General features: G+C 48.7%; 1 protein-coding gene across 3 annotated transcripts in view; it reads left to right on the forward strand.

The window, feature by feature from the left end:
* Nucleotides 1-25,722, forward strand: part of necab2 (N-terminal EF-hand calcium binding protein 2) — a 156,007-nt gene that overhangs the window by 69,788 nt on the left and 60,497 nt on the right. For all 3 annotated transcript variants that reach the window (XM_064337427.1, XM_064337426.1, XM_064337425.1), the window contains exons 6-8: nt 13,004-13,140; nt 14,720-14,844; nt 22,426-22,505. In XM_064337427.1, the coding sequence (XP_064193497.1) occupies nt 13,004-13,140; nt 14,720-14,844; nt 22,426-22,505 (342 nt within the window). The remainder of the gene's footprint in view (nt 1-13,003; nt 13,141-14,719; nt 14,845-22,425; nt 22,506-25,722) is intronic.

Raw genomic sequence — 25,722 nt, forward strand, 5'->3', positions numbered from 1 at the left:
CACTCATACTCACACACGTGTGCACACACATATTCACACGTGCGCACACACGCGCAGACACACACACGCACTCTCTCACTCAAACACACACACACACACATGCACACACACACACACACACACGCACACACACACACACACACAGGCACATCGAGCCCTCTCCTGCTGGGCTGGAGGAAAATGTAATTTTCCTTCTTTTCTCTCTCCTTCCCCCTTCTTCCTAAAGAGGCTCCGGGAGATTTGATTATGGGGTGTAATTGCCCTTTGATGCACAATATGAGGGTTCGCTCTCTCCCATCTTCTGCCTCCATAGTTTAGGGTTGCGCCGAGGGGGAGCTTTCAAGCCACCCGCTGGCCTTTCCATGCGATTCCACTGCCTGAGGACCTAGCTGTGTGAAAAAAAATAAGCGAAAGACCACTCTCTTTTTTTTGTTTTTTTCCCCCCCTCCTCCTCCTTTCTTTGTTATGCTTTTGCGGTTTAGAATGCCCTGTCTCTTCGTCTCACACTGCAACACGCACCTGTTCAAACCCCTCCATTGTGGATTCGGGAGAACGGGACCCACCAGTAAAATACGGTGGAGGACTACAGTTGAAAGCGTACCAATCTGTTTCCTGCCCGGGGGGGGGGGGGGAGGGAAAAAAAAAAAAAAAAACTGCTCAGTTTCTTTTGTGTCACCGGGGGCAACCGCACCCGCTGTAATTAGAATAGCGACGTTCAGCATCCTCCGCCACCGGGGGAAGGATGGGGCTTTGTGTCGACGGTTAGCTCCCGAACGATGTGCGTGATTAAGACCGCCTCGCCATGCGCTGTGGCCGGCGATTACAATTACGACGCCGTTGTTGTTGCGATTGCTTTTTCTTAAAGAGCCGACGTTTCTCCCCACCCCCCACCCCTCCTCCTGCTGTTCGCACTTTCAGTTTCATCAACCCCCCCCCCCACTCACCACACACACACACACACACACACGTCTGCACACACACTTCCTGTCTGAGCTGTTCCTGTGCAGCTGTGCGAATTCAAATACACAATTAAACACACTCAAAACGTACGAAGTTCATGGAGGAGGAGGAGGAGGAGGAGGATGAGCATGTCATGTAACTTGAGCAGTGAGCAGTCCTGCCAATTCTGGTTTGGCTCCAAGGAGTGATCTGAACAGGAAGTGACCTCATTCTGTAGGCCTGAGCTCACATCCTCCTTGCCCATAGCCTGCAGGGTTAGTTGTTAGTCTTTGAAATCCCTGTCTTCACCACGTTCAAGTTACCCTAACTCCCAGGGGTGTAGCTTGAAATTCTGGGCCCTGTGCACATGCAGTATCTGTGGGCCCCCTTAAAACTGTAGACCAGACAAACGTTGTAGTCCAGGCCTTTTGATAGCCTCCAGCACCCCCTGCGACCCTGACCAGGAATAAGCGGGTATGGATAACAGATAGATGGGATATTGAGACTGAGGGGCACTGAAGTCATCTCATGAACTCCCCCAGTGGGTGGAGCTCCAACAGGCTGCCAGTCACTGCTTTGCTTGAACCAATTAAAAGAGCAGAAATGCGTTCGCTACGGCAGAATGCAGGCGATTGGTCGAAAGCAGTGAGTCACTGATAGCATATGGTAGCTCTGCTTTTTTTTTTTTTTTTTTTTGGTTTTAGGACTACTCATTGTCCCATCACTGGGGTGGGGGGGGGGGGTGGTGCATGGTTGGGGCTCTGGCAGTTGGAGCGGAGATGGTGGTGGGGTTGAGGAGTGCGGGCGGCGGGGGCGGGGCGGGCGGGGGGGGGGGGGGGGCGGGCGGGGGGGGGGGGGGGGGGGGGGGCGGTATATTGTGCCGACAGTCATACGGGAGTTTACTTCCCCTGAGTGGGGCCCCCTCGCACGGCTCATCGCTGAAGACCTCCGTCATTAACCTCCCCAAATGGGCCCTCGGCTTCGCTGGGGAGGCCCAGAGCTCGATGACTCCGCTCGGTTCTGCAGAGAGGGAGAGAGAGAGAGAGAGAGGGAGAGAGAGGGAGAGAGAGAGAGAGAGAGGGAGAGAGAGAAGCCACGCTGTTCTTCCCACAATGACTCCATTTATCACTCATTTCTTTTCTGTTTCTTTTTTTTTTTTTTTTTTTGGGGTGGTGGGGGGGGTTTCGGGTGGGAGGGGGAATGGGGCTATTCTTTCTGCAGATGCAGTAGAAGGGATTGCTCTTATTTTCTTGCAGATTTCTTTCTCTTTTTTTTTTTTAAAAGGGACATTTTCTCTTCTCCTTGTTCGATTTTCTAAATTGCAGTGCTTTTAAAAAAAAATATATTTTTTACTTTTAACCCCCTCCCCCCCCCCTGTCTTTTGAGTCATTACACCATTACATTAGCTGGGTTCACAAAAGTCCTCTGAACAGTCGCTCTCAGAAGACACGAGCACCCATCTGTGCCCTGATCAGAACGATGTGCCACAGTCAGGGTTCTGCTGCGAGAATAAATTGCTCTAAAGTGAAGTGACTACATTTATGTAAAGAAAAATGATATATCCACCAGTGCGATTCCTTCGTTAAAAGGCTTTAGAGTTGAAGGATGAACCAGCTTCTACAAACCCACCTTCATTATCCTACTTGTCATCTGGGCATGCACACACTCATTACATTACATTACAGGCATTTGGCAGACGCTCTTATCCAGAGCGACGTACAGCAAAGTGTATAACCATAACCAGGAACAAGTGTGTCGAAAACCCTAGAGAGAAGTGCAGGGGACAACTGCATATTTCAACTTGGACCCTGTAGGTTAAACTGATTAACACTAACACAAACGAGAACAGCAACAACGCAGTCTATGCAAAAATACAAGCAGTAGTTAAGACGAGTGCATTATCTAAGTCACCTATGAAACAGCTACCTAGTTACAACCCTAAGCTTAGTCATTTACAGGGGGGTAGGGAGGGATGTGGAGAGGTGCAGCCTGAGGAGGTGCCTCTTCAGTTGTCGCTTGAAATGGGTCAGTGTCTCAGCTGTTCTGACCTCCACGGGGAGGTCATTCCACCATCGTGGGGCCAGAACAGACAGGAGACGTGTTTGGGAAGCGCAGGTGCGAAGAGGGGGAGGTGCCAGGCGTCCTGAGGTAGCGGAACGGAGGGGTCTGGCTGGCATGTAGGGTTTGAAGATCTACAATCATAGCCTGAATCTTTGAGGGTCCTTAGGGTTTGGGTATGATGGCACAACCTGCTGTATGGGTGTTTGCTACCTGGCACCTAACTGATCAGATGAAGCAGTTTATTGCACAGGTGGCTCACTTCTTGGGGCTGAACTTGTTTTTGATTTTATCCCTTTGAAGACTAGGTTTCTCTTCTTTTTTTTTTTCAAAATTCCATGTCAGTGTTCTAGAACTCCACTGCTTTCAGTCACCAGCAGTTATTGTTACATCAGCATCAGAATGTTCAGTTAAGAACATTCTCATGACATATTTGTGATCTCACACCTGGGCTAAACTGGGTTAAGATGAAAAATGGAAATCAGCAGGACCTACATCCCGTACTGTCCCAGGACTGGCGAGCCCAAAATTAGAGTGTGAAGACCTGTGGGTTTTTTCATTATGGTTTCAAGTGTGTGATTGTGAAGGTAGCTGTCATGATTCTGTTTGGGGGGTTTCGGAACTTACCTGCTGCCTCATTACCCAGATTAAGGGCAAGGGAGTCCACAAATGCACCCCGTCTCTCTCTCTCTGCAGTGACAGGGCCTTAACACTGTAGGGGAAGAGGTGGGGTGCCCCTGTTTTTAGATGGTTTTCCTGAGGACAGCGCAAGTTCCCAGCGCAAAAAAAATAAATAAAAATCAAATAAATAAAAAATGAGATTACAAGGACCTGGCAAGGTCAGGCCGACTGTAATCAGAAATCTCATGTCCAATCTCCCTGAATGCTCGCGTGTTCCCTACGGGCACGGGGAATGACGAGTACTCCAGACCCCAACTCCAACCTTAACCCTAGCTCCAACCCTAACCCTAACCCTGAACGCTGGCGTGTTCCCTACGGGCACGGGGAATGACGAGTACCCCAGACCCCATTTTTCTGCATGCTTCCGTAAATCCGTCTGAATTCCATCCGGAATGTTCCTCAATTCCTCTCACTCACTCTCTCTCCCTCCCTTACTCTCTTTCTCTCTCCCTCTCTCTTTCTGTCTCTCTCTATCTCTCTTTTGCTCTCTATTCCTCGCACTCACTCTCTCTCCATTCCTCACTCTCTTTCTTTTTCTCTCTCCATCTCCTACTCTCTTTTCCTCACTCTCTCTCCCTTTCTCTCAATTCCTCTCTTTCTCTTCATTCCTAAGTCTTTCTTTCTCCCTCTCTCCCTCCCTCTCTCTCCATTCCTCACTCCCTCTCTCTCTCTCCATTTCTCACTCCCTCCCTCTCTCTCCGTTCCTCACTCCCTCTCTCTCTCTCTCTACATTCCTCACTCCCTCTCTCTCTCTCTACATTCCTCACTCCCTCTCTCTCTCTCTACATTCCTCACTCCCTCTCTCTCTCTCCGTTCCTCACTCCCTCTCTCTCTCTCTCTACACTCCTCACTCACTCTCTCTCTCCATTCCTTGCTCTTCGTCGGTCCCACCCCGTCATCAGCCCGTGCTCAGCCTGCATCCCCACGAATCCGCGAACCCCCCCCGACTCTATCTCTTTAACCCAGTTAATCCGCCACAGTAGGGCCTCTCATCGTGTCCCCAAGGTCACTCACTCACTCTTTCATCACGCATTCCCCCCTTTTTTTTCCAGAGAAACGGTATGAAAGGATTCTCTCTTTTTCTTTATCTGTGAGATGCCGGTCCCAGGGAGAACCTCTCTTTTTTATTTTTTTATTTTATTTTATTTTTTTTTAAGAATGGGACTTTGATCAGCTTCGTCTGTCTCTTCTTTTTTACCGACAGCTACATCCCTCGTATTTTTACATCTCTGCCATTTTACATCCCAGCTCAGAGAGACATCATCACTGCAGCAGTCTATTACCCCGGAGCTAGACTGAGATTGATGTAATTAGTGCAAAGGGCAGAGTGTGTGGGAGAAGAATTTGAAAAACGTCGCCCTTAAAATTGTGTCTGTAAAAACACGAACAATGTTTCAGCAACTGAATCAAACATAGTTTCGGGTTTTGGTTTTTTTAAGAAATTCTGACTATCTTTGTTCTGTCCAAACAGACAACTCATCCGTCAGAAACATCTACAGGTCAAAGGCTGGACTTTGACGGTGTAGTGGACATATCTTTACTTCTCATACGGAGAAGATATACATCTATATCTTCACAGGTGGCATCAGGATACAGTATTCATTCTCATAAAGTGTAATATACAAACCATAAATTGGCTATTTATATTAATAATGAAATCAATTTTTATGAAAATTACACATAAATAGTTCATCTTATCCAATGCGGATGGCTTAGAGCCAACCTAAAGAGAATGGTAAAACACGTGAAGTTCAAATAACCATTAACACAGTGATGTATATTCGGTCAGAAGTGTCACAGTTGCTAAATTAAACTGTATGCCACAGAGTCACAGTCTTACTTCGGTCCTTTGGATTGGTTGTCGGAACGCTTCCTGGTTTCCTGAGCGAAATCCGTAGGAGCTTGGTGAGGAACAGGGGAAGCCGTTTGCCCTTTTCTCCAGCTCTAAAGACGCGCGGTTTGATTCTTTACGCCGGCCGTTTGCAGATAATTGTGGGACGTGTCCTGCGGGATGCGTCCTTCGCGCTGGCCTCTCCCGAGTTCTTCTTCGGCCACCGCTGATCGCGCGGCGGCCGCTCCTTCCTTCCGCGGCCCGGTTGCCGACGGTGCGCGCGAGACGGCCTCGCTCGGGCGCAGGCCTCGCGAAGCTTTCCCCCCCCGCGGCGGCGTGGGCTCGTGCACGCGCGAGGGAGGGAGGCGGGAGGAGAGCGGCGAGTCCCGAGAGAGGGGGGGGGGGGAAATGGAACAGAGAGAGCGTTTCATCGAAGGTTGCGCGTTTCGAATCTACAGCAAGACCAATTACCCGTAACTGGGAAGCTGTGGTAGGAGGCATGGTTAAATGAGTCGCCCTTTGAGGTTGGAGTATGGGCTTTGTAGTTTTGTGGAGTGTCTATTTTTGTAGTCCATGGTAACTTCAACGGTGTCGAGTGGTTGGATCTAGGAAGTTTAGATCAGATTATCAGTACCGTTTCCTTTGGTCCAATCATGTTTTCTCTGAGAGAGAGATTTGAATGGATGTAGGTTGATTCCCACCCTCGGGTTTACCTGTAACATCATCCTGTAATGCTGTAGCATGCACTCACTGCTGCACTGCTGTAATGTAGAACGCTACGGTTGTGTTTGTCAGGTGGGGGGGGGAGGGGATGGGCTGGGGTTGCCTGTTGGTTGACCTACGTCCTTCATTTGTTGATTTGCCTTTTTTTGGGCGAGTCACTGCAGCACCTCTACGGGAAGACGGATTACAGACATGAGAGCATCACCGTCCCGTCGGCTCTATCTAGACACGAGCGTTAGACCAGAACGCCTGCTGTTGGGGGAGACGGGTATTAGACCTGTAATCCTGCTGTGTGGCGTGACAGGTATTTGACAGGTATGCCTGCTGTGCAGGAGGCAGGTCTGCGATCGGCACACCTGTTCTGTGCAGACATCGGGCATCACGGAGGCACACCTTACTGTGCTGAGAGACAGGTAGAGCACCTCCGCGGCTAAGCTAACGCAGACGCTAGCGTTATTTCTCCCCCCCCCCGTGTCTTATCATGGCCGACAGAAAAATCTAATCAGTCGTTTTCCCGTTGTCTGAAAAAAAAAGCAGAAAAATCTTGGAGGGGATCAGGATGCAGTCAGGCATTTTTTTATTAACTGGTCTTTGTGTGGAAGCACAGACGGCGCCACGGCAACCCTCTCGAGCGCCGTCGAGCCGCCAAACGAGGAGCCCGCTCCTATGTGGCGGGAGCCCGCTCCCTCATTAAAACGGCATTATACGCCGCGCTTGCACTTGATCTATTTTGAGGCGCAAAAACTTTCCCAGCCAAGACGCCCGAGCGACTGATCAGGGGGCGCCCGGGAAAGAAGAAGAAGAAGGAGCAGAAAAATTAATTGTATCCTAGCAACAGGAGTCAAAATGTTACTTAGCAACGGCGCTTTTGCTGTACGCAGAGATCACACAGAGGAGCCCGAGACGAGGAAGAAAAAAAAGAACAAAAGTCAGAACTTCCTGAGGAGAGAGACGGGCGTGTGATTGGCCGAGATGTGCTGAGACGGCCTTGTGATTGGCCGAGATGTGCTGAGAGGGGCGTGTGATTGGCCGAGATGTGCAGAGAGGGGCGTGTGATTGGCCGAGATGTGCTGAGAGGGGCGTGTGATTGGCAGAGATGTGCAGAGAGGGGTGTGTGATTGGCAGAGATGTGCAGAGAGGGGCGTGTGATTGGCAGAGATGTGCTGAGAGGGGCGTGTGATTGGCAGAGATGTGCAGAGAGGGGCGTGTGATTGGCAGAGATGTGCTGAGAGGGGCGTGTGATTGGCAGAGATGTGCTGAGAGGGGCGTGTGATTGGCAGAGATGTGCTGAGAGGGGCGTGTGATTGGCAGAGATGTGCTGAGAGGGGCGTGTGATTGGCAGAGATGTGCTGAGAGGGGCGTGTGATTGGCCGAGATGTGCTGAGAGGGGCGTGTGATTGGCCGAGATGTGCTAAGAGGGGCGTGTGATTGGCCGAGATGTGCTGAGAGGGGCGTGTGATTGGCAGAGATGTGCTGAGAGGGGCGTGTGATTGGCAGAGATGTGCTGAGAGGGGCGTGTGATTGGCCGAGATGTGCTGGAGAGGGCGTGTGATTGGCAGAGATGTGCTGAGATGGGCGTGTGATTGGCAGAGATGTGCAGAGAGGGGCGTGTGATTGGCCGAGATGTGCTGAGAGGGGCGTGTGATTGGCAGAGATGTGCAGAGAGGGGCATGTGATTGGCAGAGATGTGCTGAGAGGGGCGTGTGATTGGCCGAGATGTGCAGAGACGGGCGTGTGATTGGCCGAGATGTGCTGAGACGGGCGTGTGATTGGCAGAGATGTGCAGAGAGGGGCGTGTGATTGGCAGAGATGTGCTGAGAGGGGCGTGTGATTGGCCGAGATGTGCTGAGAGGGGCGTGTGATTGGCCGAGATGTGCAGAGAGGGGCGTGTGATTGGCAGAGATGTGCTGAGAGGGGCGTGTGATTGGCCGAGATGTGCTGAGAGGGGCGTGTGATTGGCAGAGATGTGCAGAGAGGGGCGTGTGATTGGCAGAGATGTGCAGAGAGGGGCGTGTGATTGGCCGAGATGTGCTGAGAGGGGCGTGTGATTGGCAGAGATGTGCTGAGACGGGCGTGTGATTGGCAGAGATGTGCGGAGACGGGCGTGTGATTGGCAGAGATGTGCGGAGAGGTAAATGTATACAGGGGTGTGGAATATGCAGTACATCAGCTGTATATTATTACTGTATATTAGCTTTTAGTTTCGTGTTGCGGTTTTAGAATTAATTAAAGTGATTCGTTTACACACGGTGTGTTTCGAAGGCTGCCCCAGACTAGCAAGATACTGGTTCTCCCTCTTCACTCACTGTCTTCACCACTCCATCCCCCCGGAGCTCTCTATCTCATTCTCCCTCTCTCTCCCTCTCTCTCTCTCTCTCTCTCTCATTATCTCTCCCAAACTCTCCTTCTCTTTCTCTCATTCTCACTCCCTCTCTCTATCATTCTCTCTCGCTCTCTCTCTCTCTCTCATTCTCTTGCACTCGCTCTCTCTCAGTCTCCCACTTTCTCATTCTCTCTCTCCCTCGCTGTCTCTCTCAATCTAATTCGTTATGCTTTACAGGAATTAATGCAATTTCCCCAAACGATCGCGTTGTGTAACAAGGGAAAAAAAACACATGGCACTCGCTTTCCCCTGGCTCAGTCTCTCTTACACCCAGGCATGCACACACGCACGCACACACACATACACACACACACGCACGCACGCACACACACACACGTATGCACACACATACACACACACACGCACGCACACATACACGCACACACGTATGCACACACACACACGCACGCACGCACACATACACGCACACACACACGCACGCACACACGTATGCACACACATACACACACACACACATACGCATGCACACATACACATACGCACATGTACGCATGCACGCACGCACACACACACATACACACACGCACGCACACATACACGCACACACGTATGCACACACATACACACACACACACACATACGCACGCACACATACACATACGCACATGTACGCATGCACGCACGCACACACATACACACACGTACGCACGCATGCACACACATACACACATGTACGCACGCACACACACACACACACACTCAGATACACATACACACATGCACACGTACTAACGAAGACTAATAATGACACCAATATTACAAAATAATAATCAGAAATGGGAAAATTAAGCAGTTACACTAGACGCCTGAAGTGATTATGGTGCAATTTCGGTGCTGTTCTGTGGGTGTGTATGACACCTCAAGATGTGACAGGGTTACGTTGGGTTCACAGAGCTGAACACCTCTCTCTCTCTCTCTCTGTCCAAGGAGGGTTACATTACATTACATTACATTAGAGGCATTTGGCAGACGCTCTTATCCAGAGCGACGTACAACAAAGTGTATAACCATAACCAGGAACAAGTATGACGAAACCCCTAGAGAGAAGTACCGGTCCAAGTGCAGGGAACAACCGCATAGTTCAACTTGGACCCTGAAGGTTAAACTGATTAACACTAACACAACGAGAACGACAAAAACGCAATCTATGGAGAAAATACAAGCAGTAGTTAAGACAGTAGTTAAGGGTTGTGCGATCTTCGTGTGAAGCTTTTGGCGATTTGCATTCATTTGAATGGAGCTGCAGAACAAACTAAACATTCGCATCGCTGTGCGCATATTAGTCACTGTTGCTGGTCAGGGGCTTGATTTTTCTTTGATAGAGTTTGTAGATGTTTTTTTTTCCCCCTTATTCTTTTGGGAGCCCCCCCCCCCGGACTTCTGTGAAATTTAAATGCACAGTTGTACCTACAGGAGCCTCCATTGAAACTCTCCGCCCCCACTTTAAATTCAGGAGGGAATGTCCTCTGGTATTCGAGGGGAGGGGGTGGGGGGGGGGGAGGGGGGGGTGTATGCAGTCAGCCATTGCTACCATTTCGCTCCGCAATCTAGCAGCTGGCGGCGGTTGTAGTGACACGACGTGTGCAGGTGGACCGCTGGTGTCTCAGAAGGGTCGCCCCTGAGCAAGGAAGCGTTGCCAATTTACACAGCTGGGGGGGCAGCAAAGCTGGATCAAAGAGACAAGAGTGAGCTCATGCCTAATGCACCCGAAGGCAAGGCTCACTGAAATTCAATAACTGCCGTGGTTCCGTAACAGTCCCCCCTGTGAAAAACCCCGCCCCTGAGATTGTGGCCACGCCCCTTTACCAGACTGGCCCAATGAGGGCCAAGCGGATTTGAACGGCCGAAAAGCATGAGCTTGAGGTTTTTGAGAGAAGCACTGGAATGCACAAGCTCATCCAATGGTAGCAGTAGCTCAAGCAGCGTTAACACTAGCTCACCCAGCATTAGCACTAGCTCAAACAGCATTAGCACTAGCTCATGCAGCAATAGCACTAGCTCACACAGCAATAGCCCTAGCTCAAGCAGCGTTAGAACTAGCTCACACAGCGTTAGCACTAGCTCAAGCAGCGTTAGCACTATCTCACGCAGCGTTAGCACTACCTCAAGCAGCGTTAGCACTGTCTCACGCAGTGATAGCACTAGCTCAAGCATACTTAGCAGCACTTAGCACTAGCTCACCCAGTGTTAGAACTAGCTCACACAGCATTAGCACTAGCTCAAGCATTGTTAGCACTAGCTCAAGCAACATTACCTCTAGCTCAAGCAGTGTTAGCACTATCTCACGCAGTGATAGCACTAGCTCAAGCAGCGTTAGCACTAGCTCAAACAACGTTAGCGCTAGCTCAAGCAACGTTAGCATTAACTCACTTATTAGTCGCACCTGCTTACCCAGCAGTTGTACTATCTTACCCAGGAACTGTGGAAATGTGTGTGTGTGTGTGTAGTGTGTGTGTGCATTAATGCGTGTTAGTGCAATTAGTGGTGTTGTGGGGGTGGGGATAAGAATAATACCAGCCCTAAAAAAAAATATGCAGTCCATCGACAACGACAACATCTGAATCATAATTGCTAGTTGTTGCATTTCCCTGACAATTTTAATCATGCTGATAATTTTTGGAGAAATTATGGACGCCCAAGGTTGGGCATTGCAGTGACGATGAGCCCGTTCGTCCTCCGGATGGGGGACGCCACTGGGGCAGGGACCCATCTGTTTCGGCACAATACCCAGCCCACGTGCACCCTCCCACCTGGTGTGACCCGCTCGCGTCCAATTATACCCCGAAAACGTTGCTTCGACAGGACAAACCGCAACCCCGCCCTCTACAGCACACAGACCAGATGTCTGCAACACCAGGCCTTTCAAAGGTCACGCTGGTATATTTTCAATATGTTTTCCATTAACTCCATATATTCGCACTATATTGCAGTATGTTTCTTTTCCCGAAGGGGCTGTGGTATCTATCTGCAAAATGTATTACATTACATTACAGGCATTTGGCAGACGCTCTTATCCAGAGCGACGTACAACAAAGTGTATTACCGTAACCAGGGACAAGTGTGTTGAAAACCCTAGAGGGAAGTACAGTTCCAAGTGCAGGGAGCGACCGCGTAGTTTAACTTGGACCCTGTAGGTTAATCTTATTAACACAAACAAAAGCAGCAGCAAAGCAAATAATACAAGCAATAGTAGGCATGAGTGCACTAACTAAAATAAACTAAAATAAACAGCTTACCTAGGTACATACCAAAGCTTACATAGCCAATTAGAGAATAAGGGGGCAGCACTGCACCAAGAACAAAAAATCTGCAAGGGCTTTTTACTTTTACTGAATGTTTGAACAGATCCAAACCCTTTAAATATCTGCAGGTGTGTGATCTCTCTTATGGTGCTCTGTCTCCCTTTCATACCAATATCAAATTAAAGCCCTTGTTTCTTCTCCTCTCTGTATGAGGCCGGTATTGCATGACACAGACCCCAGCAGCTTCAGCTGCTAATCGGATCACTTGCGTTGTGAATGCTGCGTTTTAGTCAATGCAGACCTTTCAGCTTTCAAACCTTCCTCTTTTAAAAGCTTTTCCCCCCCCCCGAAGACAGTGGTATAATAAAATTAATGCTGTCTATTCTCACTCTCTCCCCCACTCTCTCTCTCTTTCTCTCTCACTCTGTCTCTTTCACTCTCTCTCTCTGTCTCACTCTCTGGCTCTTTCTCTCACACGCTCTCTCTCTCTCCCTCTTCCCCTCTCTCTCACTCTCACTCTGTCTCTCTCTCCTTCTCTCTGTCTCTTTCTCTCTCTCTGTTGTGATTGTGGGAGGGGGGATTTGGTCAGTGGGGGGCTGTGGGGGAAGTAGGTAGTTGGGAGGGCAGGGGGTTGGGGGGAGTGGATTGTGGTTCAAAGTAAAACCCTGAGTTAAAAGGACTCTGACAGATCACACGTAATCCCTGTTGGACTCGTATGAAGCACATACAACTCGTGTTTAATTAGCACTGAGCGTTTCACTTCGTAGAGAACATGGCCATGTAACCGAAAGTGATTTATTTATTCATTTATTTATTCATTTATTTATTTTTTTTTGGGGGGGGGGGGGTGTGGTGCTTGTCAGAAATGATGCTTAGTCGCTTGTCAGAAGTGCCTTCCATGCTACTTTCAGCTTAGGCTGTTTTCATTCCTCCCACCAACTCTAGGCTACTCACAGGGTACCCCTCTTAAGCAGTGAGAGGGTACGCATCTCCTGCCGTGGATTGGCTGTCATCTTGTCTTCCTGAAGAACGTCAATGACTGTGACACTAAGGGAGTGATCCACAGGATGTATAATTTCCAAGGCATTCTGGAAAAATAACTTTATTAATGATTTTTTTTTCCAGGTCTATGAACGGGGGTCCAACGTGGAGCAGTTTGTGACCCGCTTCCTGTTGAAGGAGTCGGCCAATCAGATCCAGTCCCTGCTGAACTCCGTGGAAAGCGCTGTGGATGCCATTGACGAGCAGCACAGCCAATCAGGGTGAGCTTTGCGTCAACCGAAGGCGGGGCCACTGAACCAGGGTTCCGTGTTCCTGACACTTACTTAATGAGCGGTGCTTTTGTTCTGTACTGGCTGCCGGACTTAGTCTTCAAACTCTTGCTTTTCCAGTAGGTAGGTAGGCAGGTAGGTATCACACTGGCCATCCTGTCTCTCGAGCTGCAACGGCAGACATTTTGTGCCGCGCTGTGGAACTGCTGTGGTGGCTGCAAAGCGGACGGTTGTCATAGTTCCCTCCTCTGCCTCTCACTGTGACAAAGCAATAATTAATCTCTCTGATTGCTAATGAAGGATTAGGGTGATGATTAATTCACACCTTCACCCGTGTAGCTACCCTCGCCCCCCCACTGCGTGCTCTTTTATTCCCTTTCCGCTCCCCCCCTCTCTTCTGTTTTCTTTTTTTTTTCCAGTTTCGAGGTGTCGTGACCTTACAGTGTTGCTGAGGCAAAGGTGACAAATAAGGCCGACTGCAATAACAAAACTGAGAGGAGGACAGCAGCTCATAGTGTTACTAATCATAGGAAGAGCTGGGTATACAGCACAGGCCAAATGTATTAGGCCACCTGAGGTTTTTTTTTATATAAAAAAAAAAAAAAAACATACAATAAAGTATAAAGATTTAAGAGTTTTGCTTAAAAATAGTCTTAGACACGACTTTCCTCAAAATAGACTCATTTGCCTTTAATTACAATAAAAACGAATAACTGGAAGTCTGTCCAATCATTTTGCAAATGGGGGGGGAAGATGGGATGGAGGTGGAGTGGTAGTTCTATTAGGTTGAATCTTATCTACCTTAAGTTTTTTTTTAAACCACAGGCAGCCTAATACCATTGCCTGTAGTGAAAGTAAAATAAACGCTAAACCTGCAAGAAACATGGCAAAGAAGAAGGTGTTAGGCTTAGATGTGCCAGGTCAAGTAAACATATAGTGACAAGTTTGTTCCCTGCAAAAAATTGCAAAGAAGTTAAAGATTTCCTGGTGCAGTGTTCAGTACACACTCAGAAGGTGGGCAGTAATGTTAACAGGAGAAGACCAGGAAGATCAAGCGTCAGTAGGCAAATATCTTGTGGGGTCTGGCAAAGGAAACCATTGTATCATTGCACCACAACTACAGGAAGAACTCAATGCAGCTAGAGAGAAACCAGTTCCCCTGGCTGCAGTGCCACAGCTACTATGATCTGTAGATCTAAAAAGGCAGTGCATCCGCCTTTTCACAATCTTTTTGATCCAGAGCTGATGGTGTTTGGCCCACTGGAGTCTTTTCATCTTGTTAACAGCACATAACAGCACATAGCAAGAGCTTTTTCGCAGATACACAATCTTTCAGACCAGAAAGCCCTTCACCTGGCGCCTGTACCTAAATCTGGAAAATCTCTCTCTCTACCCCCCCCCCCCCCCCACTTCTGTTTCACTCTCATTCCCCCACAATCAAAGTATCTTGTTACAGGATATTTTTACAATCACATTTTCACAAAGTGCTAAAGTCTCACCCCCCCCCTTCTCTCTCTCTCTCTCTCTCTCTCCCTCCCTCTCTCTCTCTCTCTCTCTCTCTCTCTCTCAGGCAGTACCCCAGTAAGACCAGTCCACGCGTGCCAGATGGTCGCTATGTGACTCCGGTGCCAGACTACCCCCCCAATAACAGGGTCAGCGCCAGGGAGGCCGTGAGGAACATCAGCGCCGCTGCAGGTGAGGCCCCGTGTGCCCATGGCTCACGGAGGGGTGCGGCCAACCTGCTGGATGGGAGGGGGAGGGAGGGAGGGGGAGGGGCGACAAGCATTTTGAGCACATACAAAATAAAAAATGCGCAGCTGATTTCAAAGATCAAACAGATCAAAGAACTTAAGAAAAACCTAAAATAACATTCCGCAAAGCAAACATCCATAGAAAGAAGAAGGAAAAGAATCTACTCTGCTGCTGTCCAAGGTCCTGTAGGCCTCCCTGACTATGGGAGGGAACAGGCACTGCTGCTGTCCAAGGTCCTGTAGGCCTCCCTGACTATGGGAGGGAACAGGCACTGCTGCTGTCCAAGGTCCTGCAGGCCTCCCTGACTATGGGAGGGAACAGGCACTGCTGCTGTCCAAGGTCCTGCAGGCCTCCCTGACTATGGGAGGGAACAGGCACTGCTGCTGTCCAAGGTCCTGTAGGCCTCCCTGACTATGGGAGGGAACAGGCACTGCTGCTGTCCAAGGTCCTGTAGGCCTCCCTGACTATGGGAGGGAACAGGCACTGCTGCTGTCCAAGGTCCTGTAGGCCTCCCTGACTATGGGAGGGAACAGGCACTGCTGCTGTCCAAGGTCCTGCAGGCCTCCCTGACTATGGGAGGAACAGGCACTGCTGCTGTCCAGGTCCTGTGGCCTCCCTGACTATGGGAGGGAACAGGCACTGCTGCTGTCCAAGGTCCTGCAGGCCTCCCTGACTATGGGAGGGAACAGGCACTGCTGCTGTCCAAGGTCCTGTAGGCCTCCCTGACTATGGGAGGGAACAGGCACTGCTGCTGTCCAAGGTCCTGTAGGCCTCCCAGGCACAGCTGAGAGCAGCCTCAGACTTATGACCATACTTATCTACTTCTCCCTCTGTCCTTCCCCCCGGGTACATCCTCACCGGGCTAAACAGCCTCTCCCATCTTAGCCGCGTCACCGAGCGCGAGCCGCTGCGGTAAATTCGGCTATCGCCGGAACCGAGGCGTCGTGTTAAACATCGTAAAAGGAGCCGTCGTCTCACTGGTCAGCTCCCTAGGGCTCCGCCCACTGCTGCCGTTGCATTAGGGGAGGCGCCACCTGGATTACTGTTCTCTATCACGTCGCTCCAGAGGGCGTCGTCCCTATTAGTGATGTAACGGACGTAGATATTGTTCAGATGGTATCTTGGCGTTGGCCCTTCAGGGCTGCACACTGAGAGCCATTTATGCGGAATGCGTTATGCGCGTCTGACAGGTTGCGTTCGCTTATTTTAGTTGTTCTTTTAGTCACGTGTGAGTACCGTATCACGTGCGGTTGCAACTTTTATAGTGCGCACTTAGTGGTCAACAATAGTCCAGGACGGACTCATGAAACATGTTTCAGTTTCATACGCAAATAGAGAGGTTGCATCATCACCCTTGGTGAGAATTTCAAGGTTCGATGAGCAAAAAAAAACATTTATTTCACTTAGTACACTGTTGAAATATTACGGAAATATTTTTAATAAACATTTGTTGCGTGACTGTGATCTAGACAACATGTGACAGTGTGTCCTTGTGACACTTGATAATTGCCTCACGCCATGAGCAAATTAGGGTAGGCCTAGCATGTTCATAACTGTAATGTTACCTAGCATCGTGCAAATAATAATATGCGCTTAGCGTACAGCGGTGACATGCTATGAGGCTAAGATGAACCTCTTTAAGGCCGGATACATTTCCTAAACAAGCACATGAATGCAAGTGACAGCGCCAGGCTGACGCACTGCAGAAGCTGAACTCGGCTGTGCATGCCGAACATGCCATAAGAACGCACGGGGGGGTGATTCTTGGACAGTTGGTAAATGGTAAATGGACTGCATTTATATAGCGCTTTTATCCAAAGCGCTTTACAATTGATGCCTCTCATTCGCCAGAGCAGTTAGGGGTTAGGTGTCTTGCTCAAGGACACTTCGACATGCCCAGGGCGGGGTTTGAACCGGCAACCCTCCGACTGCCAGACAATCGGTCTTACCTCCTGAGCTATGTCGCCCCCCAGTTGTGAAAAGACCGAGCGGGAGAATCATAAGATTTGCGTGGCCTCAAAGCATCCGTATTCGTGTACGTGCGTAGGATATGGTTCCCGACGTTACAGGCGTCCATTGCATCCGTTTATACACTGAAGCATTGCAGGTTCAGTGCCCTGGTGTCTCAGTGTCCTACCCGGGAATCAAACCTGTGACCTTTAGGTTACAAGGCCAGCTCAAAACCATTATACTACACTTAGCTGCCCTTAAGCTTTTGGATGGTAATGTCTAACCACTTGTTTTTTTTTTTGTTTTTTTTTGTTCTGGTGTCCAGTCACTATGATGGAGCGCCCAGAGTGAACTGTAGGGTCCTCCACTGCAGTCTTCCCTCACGGGTGTTAATGGATCTGTAATGTTTGCCTTTCAGGCCACATTAGCGCTGCTCACGTGCAGAGAGCTCGAGCTGTCTATATCGGGATAGCTTCTCATTTCGGTTAAACAGGTCTCACATTAATATTTCAGCCAACAGCCATGGCTGTTTTATTTGGGGGGGGGGGGTATGGGGGGCTGAAATTAAGTCTTTGTTTTGAATGTGGAACAATTCTGCATGAATTCCTGCTCCAGGCTATAGTTTCACAAACGGAGAGACACTCTTTTGTGAGAGAGACAGAGCGAGAGAGAGAGAGAGAGAGAGAGAGGAACACGATTCCCTTTGAAGTTCGGCTGTGATTTTGTTTCATCGCCCTCTCGCTCCGTGTTACTTTCGCTCTTGCGCTCCAATCTTTTTTTCTCACTTTCTCTGTCTCTAATTTTCGCTCTAATTCTTGCTCATCGACATATTGAATATGGGAGAAGAAAAAAACCATTTTCCGAATGTGTTTCTTTGTCAAATAAATAAATAAATAAATAAATAAATAAATAAATAAATCAGAAAACGTACAGTATGAGCAGACTTTCCTTTTATTATTATTTTTGAACAGGAATCAGCCCTCATGGCATTAAAGGCTGTATATAATGAGTGCATGTTTTCAAGCCTACATTGAACCTGAAGCTCTCACACAGCACTGTGTGACTGTGCCTTCTGACCGGCCAAATGCAGTCAAACACACGGCTGGCCTCGTTACATTAGGGTACATTACATTACGTTACTGCTTCACATTTAGTCATTCAGCCATTATAGGAACCGGCTCCTTCAGCTCAAAGCCCCCAGTTTGAGTCAGAGGGAAGTCAGTGGTAAATGAATCCCCAGTTCACTTTTTTAGAAAACCGTCTCTTTGAACCATTAAAAGCCGCAGTCGTATGTGGACAGGGCCTTGAGATAAGCAAGCAGGCAGGCTTTGTGTTCCCTCTCATTTATGAGTTGAGAAAAATCTTCAAACCCCTTTCCTCTCTCTCTCCCCCCCCCCTTGCCCTCTCTCTCTCACTCTCTTGCCCTCTATCTCTCTCTCTCTTGCCCTCTCTCTCTCGCTGTCTCTTTCTCTCCCTCTCTTGCCCTCTCTCTCTTCCCCCCTCTCTTGCCCTTGATTGAATCTCTATCTCTCTCTCTCTCTCTCTCTCTCTCGCTTGCCCTCTTTCCCCCCTCTCCAAGCATTACAGGATCCATAAACCCTGTCAGTGCCCGGGAGGGGCAGGGTCAGTGCTTCTCTCCTCTAGTCTTTAAGCACGGTGGAGATTAATCTGTAGTAGCATTGTAGCAGAGTTGCGATATAGCTGCAGTAGTAGCATTGTAGCAGAGTTGCGATATAGCTGCAGTAGTAGCATTGTAGCAGAGTTGCGATATAGCTGCAGTAGTAGTGGTGTAATAGATCTGTAGCCAGGGGTGTTGTCAAGCTGCTCCTATTTCGGATGCTGTAGATGCCAATTTTGCCCCTCCCCCCCACCAACCCCCCCCCCCCCCACCCCCCACCCCATACAGTCTCTTTAAAAAGCAGTTGGAAAAGAGAGAGAACACGAGTAAATGAGTGCAAGCTGTTCTCTCAGCAGCAGCGGCAGCAGCAGCAGCAGCAAACCCTTTCCTCTTCTTTGGCCCCCCCCTAACGAGCACCGGGTCTCAAAAAAAAAAAAAAAAAGCAGCACCTCACACACGTAAGTGCGGCCGTTACGCAGAGCAACGGGCTGCCGCACCGCAGCCAGAATGAGAAGGGGGGTCTTTTGCCTCTGAGCGAGGTCCTCACAAGTGTCTGAACGTCGGTCTCCTCTTCTCATTAAAATGTGTGTGGAGCACCCGTGCGCCCCAGCTGTCCCCATGTCTTTAGGCTTTCGGTCCTTTGCGGGCCTTTTGTTTCGGCCCCGGGGTCGTGCACCACCTGTTGGAGCCATTATTCTTGTACGAACTTTTATTTTGAAATTCTTGTTTTGTGGGGACTTTTATTTTGAAATGACCACCTTTAGCCAGGTAGCATATAGGAAGTGCTTAGGGAAGAGGTGGATGGGATTGGTGAGGACATGGTTTTTCGACCACATTGGAATGTTCTCTGTTTCACACAAAAGGTTCGGGGCTTGAATATTTTTGTTATCTGCTTTGGATCTAGGCAGTTTTTACTTTTAATAAATTCACAAAACTCAACATTGCTCGAACTCCTGTGGAGTCAGTTGACTGAAGTATGCGTCGAAAATTGCCAACCCATTAGTAGCTTACAACCTAAGTGGACGTGTACCACCCTTCCCCCCCGTGTAACAGCAGGCGGTTTCTGTTGACTAAGTTTGTCAAGGCTGAGGGCAAAGTCTTATTTGCATTACTCAAACAGCCTAAGAGTTTACGAAGTCCCGCTCCGTGTTGCAGCAGGATATGCACACAATGGAATGTCATATTAATCGCGCAGCAGGGACAGTGTAATTAGCCAGTAATTTGCTTAAGCGGCGGTCAGCTCAACACGCAGAGTTAGCGGTTAGCTCGCTCGCGGGCTCGCCGGCGTGTCGCTAGGCTTCCTACATCACGTTACAGGGCATTTAGCGGACGCTCTCATCCAGAGCGACATACACAACTTTTTTTACACATAGCATTTTACACTGCATCCAGTTATCCAGCTGGATGTATGCTGAATGCAAGGCAGGTTAAGTGCCTTGCTCAAGGGTACAACGGCAGTGCCCCCACCCTCCGCCCCCCCCCGGGAATCGAACCCACGACCTTTAGGTTACAAGACTCCTTACCCATTATGCTACACCGCCGCCCCAGTCCTGTGAACACTTGCCGCCGAACGTCGTGTCGCGCGGAAGGTTCCGGAACACATCTGCGCAGGTGCGCGGGAGCGGGGCGGGGCGGGGCGGGGCGGGCCAGAGCGGAGGCGTCTAAATTTAGCCGCGCGCGGGAAGGAGGTCGGCTCTCTCTCTCTCTCTCTCTCTGATCAGCGGGCGAGAGAGACGGCTCCGTCGGCTCGGATCCCGATCGCCACGGAGATGAGAGAGGGCCGCCTCGTTCTCCAGCCTGGCGGAGGCCGGCATGCGGCGCCGAACGAATCTTTTTTTTATTTTTAAAAATATTTTCTTCACTAAAGGCGAATCGCTGAGAGTCGTCCCCTGCTAATCTTTGCCAGCACTGGAGACACATGTTTGTCACACGTTAGCACTGACTGAAGGTACACAAGTGCTGCTTAAAAAAAATTAAGAAAAAAAATGAAGGGTCCGGGTCCATGTTTGGGCTGGGTCCTGCTGGCATTACTTCAGTGCACCCCACGGGCATGAAGGTGTAGGGCGTGAAAAGCAGCAGTGTACGGGGTGAACACACCTGCCGCTTGGTTCTGACCGAGTGCGCTGAGTGTGCTCCCATTCACCGCTCTGAGGGTGAATATTGATGCCACTTTAATACACATTGGCTGAACGCCATTAAACCGTCAGCCACCAGCCAGCCAACTGAGTTTCTCTCTCTATATATCTCTCTCTCTCTTTCTCTCTATGTCTGTATCTCTCTCTCTCTCTCTCTCTGTCTCTATAGCTCTCTCTCTCTTTCTCTCTATGTCTGTATCTCTCTCTCTCTCTCTCTCTCTATAGCTCTCTCTCTCTTTCTCTCTATGTCTGTATCTCTCTCTCTCTCTCTCTCTCTCTCTATAGCTCTCTCTCTCTTTCTCTGTCAATGAAAAGAACCCATTGCCTTACCTAATTTTGGCTTCATCTGTGTATTTGTAAATATTGCAAAGGTATGCTGCAATACATTGGCAGTGAAAGCGGTAAGCAAACAGTGAACACACCACTTGGCTGAGTGGGGGGGGGGGGGTTCACGGGGTTGTGTTGTGTTTTGGAACATTCCCAGAACCCCCCCCCCCCCGGGCCCCTACCATCCTTGCAGCGGGAGCGTGTGTGTGGTGTATCCCCCTGGCTGTTCCGTGTCTGTATGTTGGGGAGCATGTGCATGGAATATTCCCCCCAACCCCCCCCCCCCCATCCCCCCATCCCTTGTCACCTAGGAGGGGGCCGTTGGCTATTATTATCCTTAGGCTGACATTACTAGGAGAAAGCGTTTTTGTAGTACAATTGTTCAGGACATTAAGTGGCATAACACCATCTGGTTGAGAAAGCTGTGCTCTCTGCATTCAACCACACTGTAGAAATACCTCGTAAAATGTTGACAGTTCCTGCAGTGTTGCCAGGCAATATACTGTAATAGGGAAAAACTGTTATACATTTGTATACAAAAATGTGTTGAATTGTATAAATTGTTTTATTTTATGGGATTAATATGGGAGTTATTGCCTTTGTCCTACATGACTTTGACAGTTTTTTGAAGAGAAAAAAAACTGTGGAATCCTGTAAATTTTGATCTTTTTTTCTTTACAAACTTTTTACCATAAAAATTTTTTTTTTTTCTTATTGTGTAATGTTGTTATGAGTTTATTGGGGTAACAGGTCCAAGAGCAACGCTGTGTTTTTGGTGTCGCACCATATAGAGTGTCACCCCTCCCCCCCCCCCAAACCCATTTGTCCCTGAAACTGGCTGGATTATGTGATGCTATTTTCCCTCTATAATATGCATATTTAATAAAATATATATATATATATTATAAAAGCCTATAAAACCGGGACATCGCGTTAGCGGTGTGCTTCTGGGAGCCGGATGGGTGGTGACCACAAACAAAATGGCACTCTGCTTCCGTTTCGTAGTTAATTTGTCTAGAACGTTACACGAAAATAATGACAAATTTCATTCGTGAAACTTGCAATGAACGGCAGATTTTCAATGCATTTTTCCCATAGGGATTTTGATTTCTGCAGAAAATAAAATGTCTGTGGTTAACATAAGCATAAGTTTCACGTTTTGTTGGATGACATAAATTGCACCCTCCGACATCTCACCCATTGATTTTGAAACTGTTACGTGGCTTAAAAAGTAAGTTGCCAGCAAGTGGTTATATTAAAGGGTGTAATTTATGTCGTAGTACAAGACATGAAGCCTTGGAAATCCGCTGAGGGAATCCATGGTGGAAGAAAATTCAGAGTTGGCCTACAAAATGACGTATTATTAAAACACTCCATTAACCACCCGCTCCCCCCGCCCCCCCCCATGTTCCCGGGAATGATTTGTGGGAGCCATGGTGATGATAGCCTTTGCAGAAAAGGGAATTCTGATGTGTGCCTGATTCTGTCTTTCAGGGCCTGTGGAAGTGAGGAAGGAGGGGCTAGAGGCACAAATTAACCGTCTGGCCGAGCTGATTGGACGGCTGGAGAACAAGGTATGCCCACCGCCCCCTTTTTCCCAACCCCAACGCCGCCACCCAAATTTTCCGAAGGGAAACGACATATCTTTTTGGCAGTGGATTGCCGCTGGAGTGTCTCTGGACTTGATTTGGCCGGCTGGGCACATCACTTGTACCCCCCCCCATCACCACCCCCCCCCCACCCACCACCCACTCTGACTTTGAAACATGTGCTGTCAGTACGTGTAAGTTTCTGCCTCTATTATCCCAAAACAGGCAATTTACCTCCGGTAGACTTAATTTTACACTAACATTGCACATTAGATCCTGTTCTGACACATATAAGTACATATAAACTGATAGTTGTTGAATTGACACCGGGAAGTCCCTCCGCACCATTGCAGAGAGACCCCTATCCCCCCCCCCCTTCCCCCCCACAAGAGCAGCAGGCTTTCCCAGGGTTATTACCCAGAGAGAGAGACATTGTGGGATTCTGCAATGCACAGGGCATCGCTTATGTTAGGAAATCCTTTTCAGCTACACCCTAATCTCCATTATTATTGCTCTGTCTCTGTGTAGGGAGAGAGAGAGACAGAGAGATTGAAACCAGGTTATCAGTTGTTGAGGTTTCACACACAATCCTGGAAAAAATCTAATCTCTTTCAGTCTGACCCTCTCTCTCTTTTCCTGTGCCTCTCATTGTCTCTCACAATCAATGAATCAGATCAATCTCAGGTACCCCTAGAACACAATAACCTAGCATACAACTACACATACACACACATACACATGCACAATCACAATCACAATCACACAGAAACAGACACTCCCACACAAAATAACACAGACACAGACACGCAAACACACACACACACACAATCACACAGACACATACACACACACACACACATACACGCACACACACCTACACACACACACACACACACACACACACACACGCACACACACACACACAACACACAAACACAGCACTCCACACACGCAACACACACACGCAACACACACACACACACACACACACACACACACACACACACACGCATACACACACACACACACACACACACGCATACACACACACACACACACACACACACACGCATACACACACACACACACACACACACACACGCGCATACGGGGCTCAAACCATGCTTCACATTCTCGGTCTCCCTCCTTTGTTACCTCCTTTGGCTCCTATCCTACATGTGTCACGCACATAAACGTGATGTTTGTTTATCAGCTGCTGCTGTTGCTTGTGACTGGCGATGGTTTTGGGATCTGCTCTGCTGAAGCTCTCTGTTTGCAGTCAGGCGAGACGGTAGCATCCGTCACGCTAAGTGCCTAAACGCTCCGTAACGGGCGCTCGTATCTCAGACGGGACTGGGCCCGACCCTTCAGAGCCTGGTTCGCTGCGTTTCGTGATGATGCGTGCATGCGTGTGTGCGTTCGGACGGGGAAGGGGGGGGGGGGGGGGCGGTTACACAGCTCACAAGGGTCGCCTTTCGACCCGTGCTTGCAGAGAACCCGAGCGGGTTGGAGCTCACGAAAACTGTTTTGTTTTTTTTTTTTTTCAATGGCTGATGCTGAGGAGCCTAGATACGGCAGTGTAGCATAGTGGGTAAGGAACTGGGCTCAGTAACCGAGAGGACATAGGTTTGATTCCTAGGTAGGACACTGCCATTGTATCCTTGACCAAGGTACTTAACCTGCATTGCTTCAGTATATATATCCAGCTGTATAAATGGATGCACTGTAAATGCTATGTGAAACAGTTGTGTAAGTCGCTCTGGATAAGAGCATCTGCTAAATGCCTGTAATGTAGATACAGCAAAGCGAAAACACAAGCCAACAGGGCTGGTTCAGTCAACTACTTTTCGTCGGTGGCATCAGCTGAAGTTTGCCAAGGGGATAAAAAGTGACATGGAGTTGGCCTGTATTCTGTTGGACCTGTAAATAATGTTACTTTTAGCTAGTTACCTTATATAGCTAAATACACAAGGTTGGGTTGCTTTTGAATCTAAGTCTGTTCTTCTATGAAGATGTCTTCCCCCCTGTAAGAACTGTGGTTACTGTTTATAGTTGCAACTTAACTAGGTCGGTAATATACCTGCATTTGTTTCAATCAGCGGAAGTGAATTCCATACAGCATGCATGCTACCTAGCTAACGTTACGTGTAGCTAACTTCACTAAGAAAGCCAACAGAGTTGCTGACGACTTATAAAAGACTACAAATAACTTGATGAAAAAGTCACAGGACATAATGAAAAAACTGCAAATGCAGATGGTCAGACGAACAGAAGGTGGGTAACCCTCTGGACTGAGGGTTCTAGTTTAGTTTAGGTGAACGGCAGTGTAGTATAATGGCTAAGGATTTGGTCTTGAAACCTAAAGGTCGCAGGATCGATTCCCCGGTAGGACACTGCCGTGGTACCCTTGAGCAAGGTGCTTAACCTGCATTGCTCCAGTATTTATCCAGCTGTATAACTGGATACAATGTAAGTCGCTCTGGATAACAGTGTCTGCTAAATGCTTGTAATGTAGTTGGGAGATAAGTTAGCTGGACAGGGCCAGGGCCACCACGCCCACGCCCCCGCCCCCCTGCGTCACCTTCCCGCTCTCTCCCAGAGTGGCCCACAGGCCGTGGTTGAACACGCCCAGCTGCTCTGGAGAGAGCGAGCGGCGCACGTCCATGTCGTCGGAGCTCAGGTGAGTGGACGAGTTGGGCGAGAGGTAACTGGTGAACGAGCAATCCATCGGAGGGTCGGGAATCACTCCTACATCTCTACCCAGGCTGTAGACTTGCTACTGAAGAAAGTCAGTGCATTGGCCGATTCCCACCAAGTTTTCCATTTTTCTTGCACTCTGCTTGCCCGTCTCTCTCTCAGAGCTGAAATTCAGTTACACTTCTTCGCTGGGGAGTTTGTCTCACATGGACTGGGTGTATTTATTCTGTGCAGAAAGTTATACAGTCAATATCAGTCCTAAGTTCACTCATAAGAACTGACCCAAATAAGCAAAAAAAAAAAAAAAAAGAAGACAAAAGTCATCCACCTATTTTTGCCAATATTGCCAATCAATCAAACTTTATTTATATAGCACTTTTCGGACAAATCAAATTGCAATTCAAAGTGCTTTACAAGCGATTGACAAAACATAAAATGTTAAAATGGATTTAGAGACTAAAAATCCATAGTATATCTGTAATAAATATGTATCTTGTGATTTTGG

Source organism: Anguilla rostrata, chromosome 5, assembly GCF_018555375.3.
Source record: "Anguilla rostrata isolate EN2019 chromosome 5, ASM1855537v3, whole genome shotgun sequence".
Lineage (NCBI taxonomy): Eukaryota > Metazoa > Chordata > Actinopteri > Anguilliformes > Anguillidae > Anguilla > Anguilla rostrata.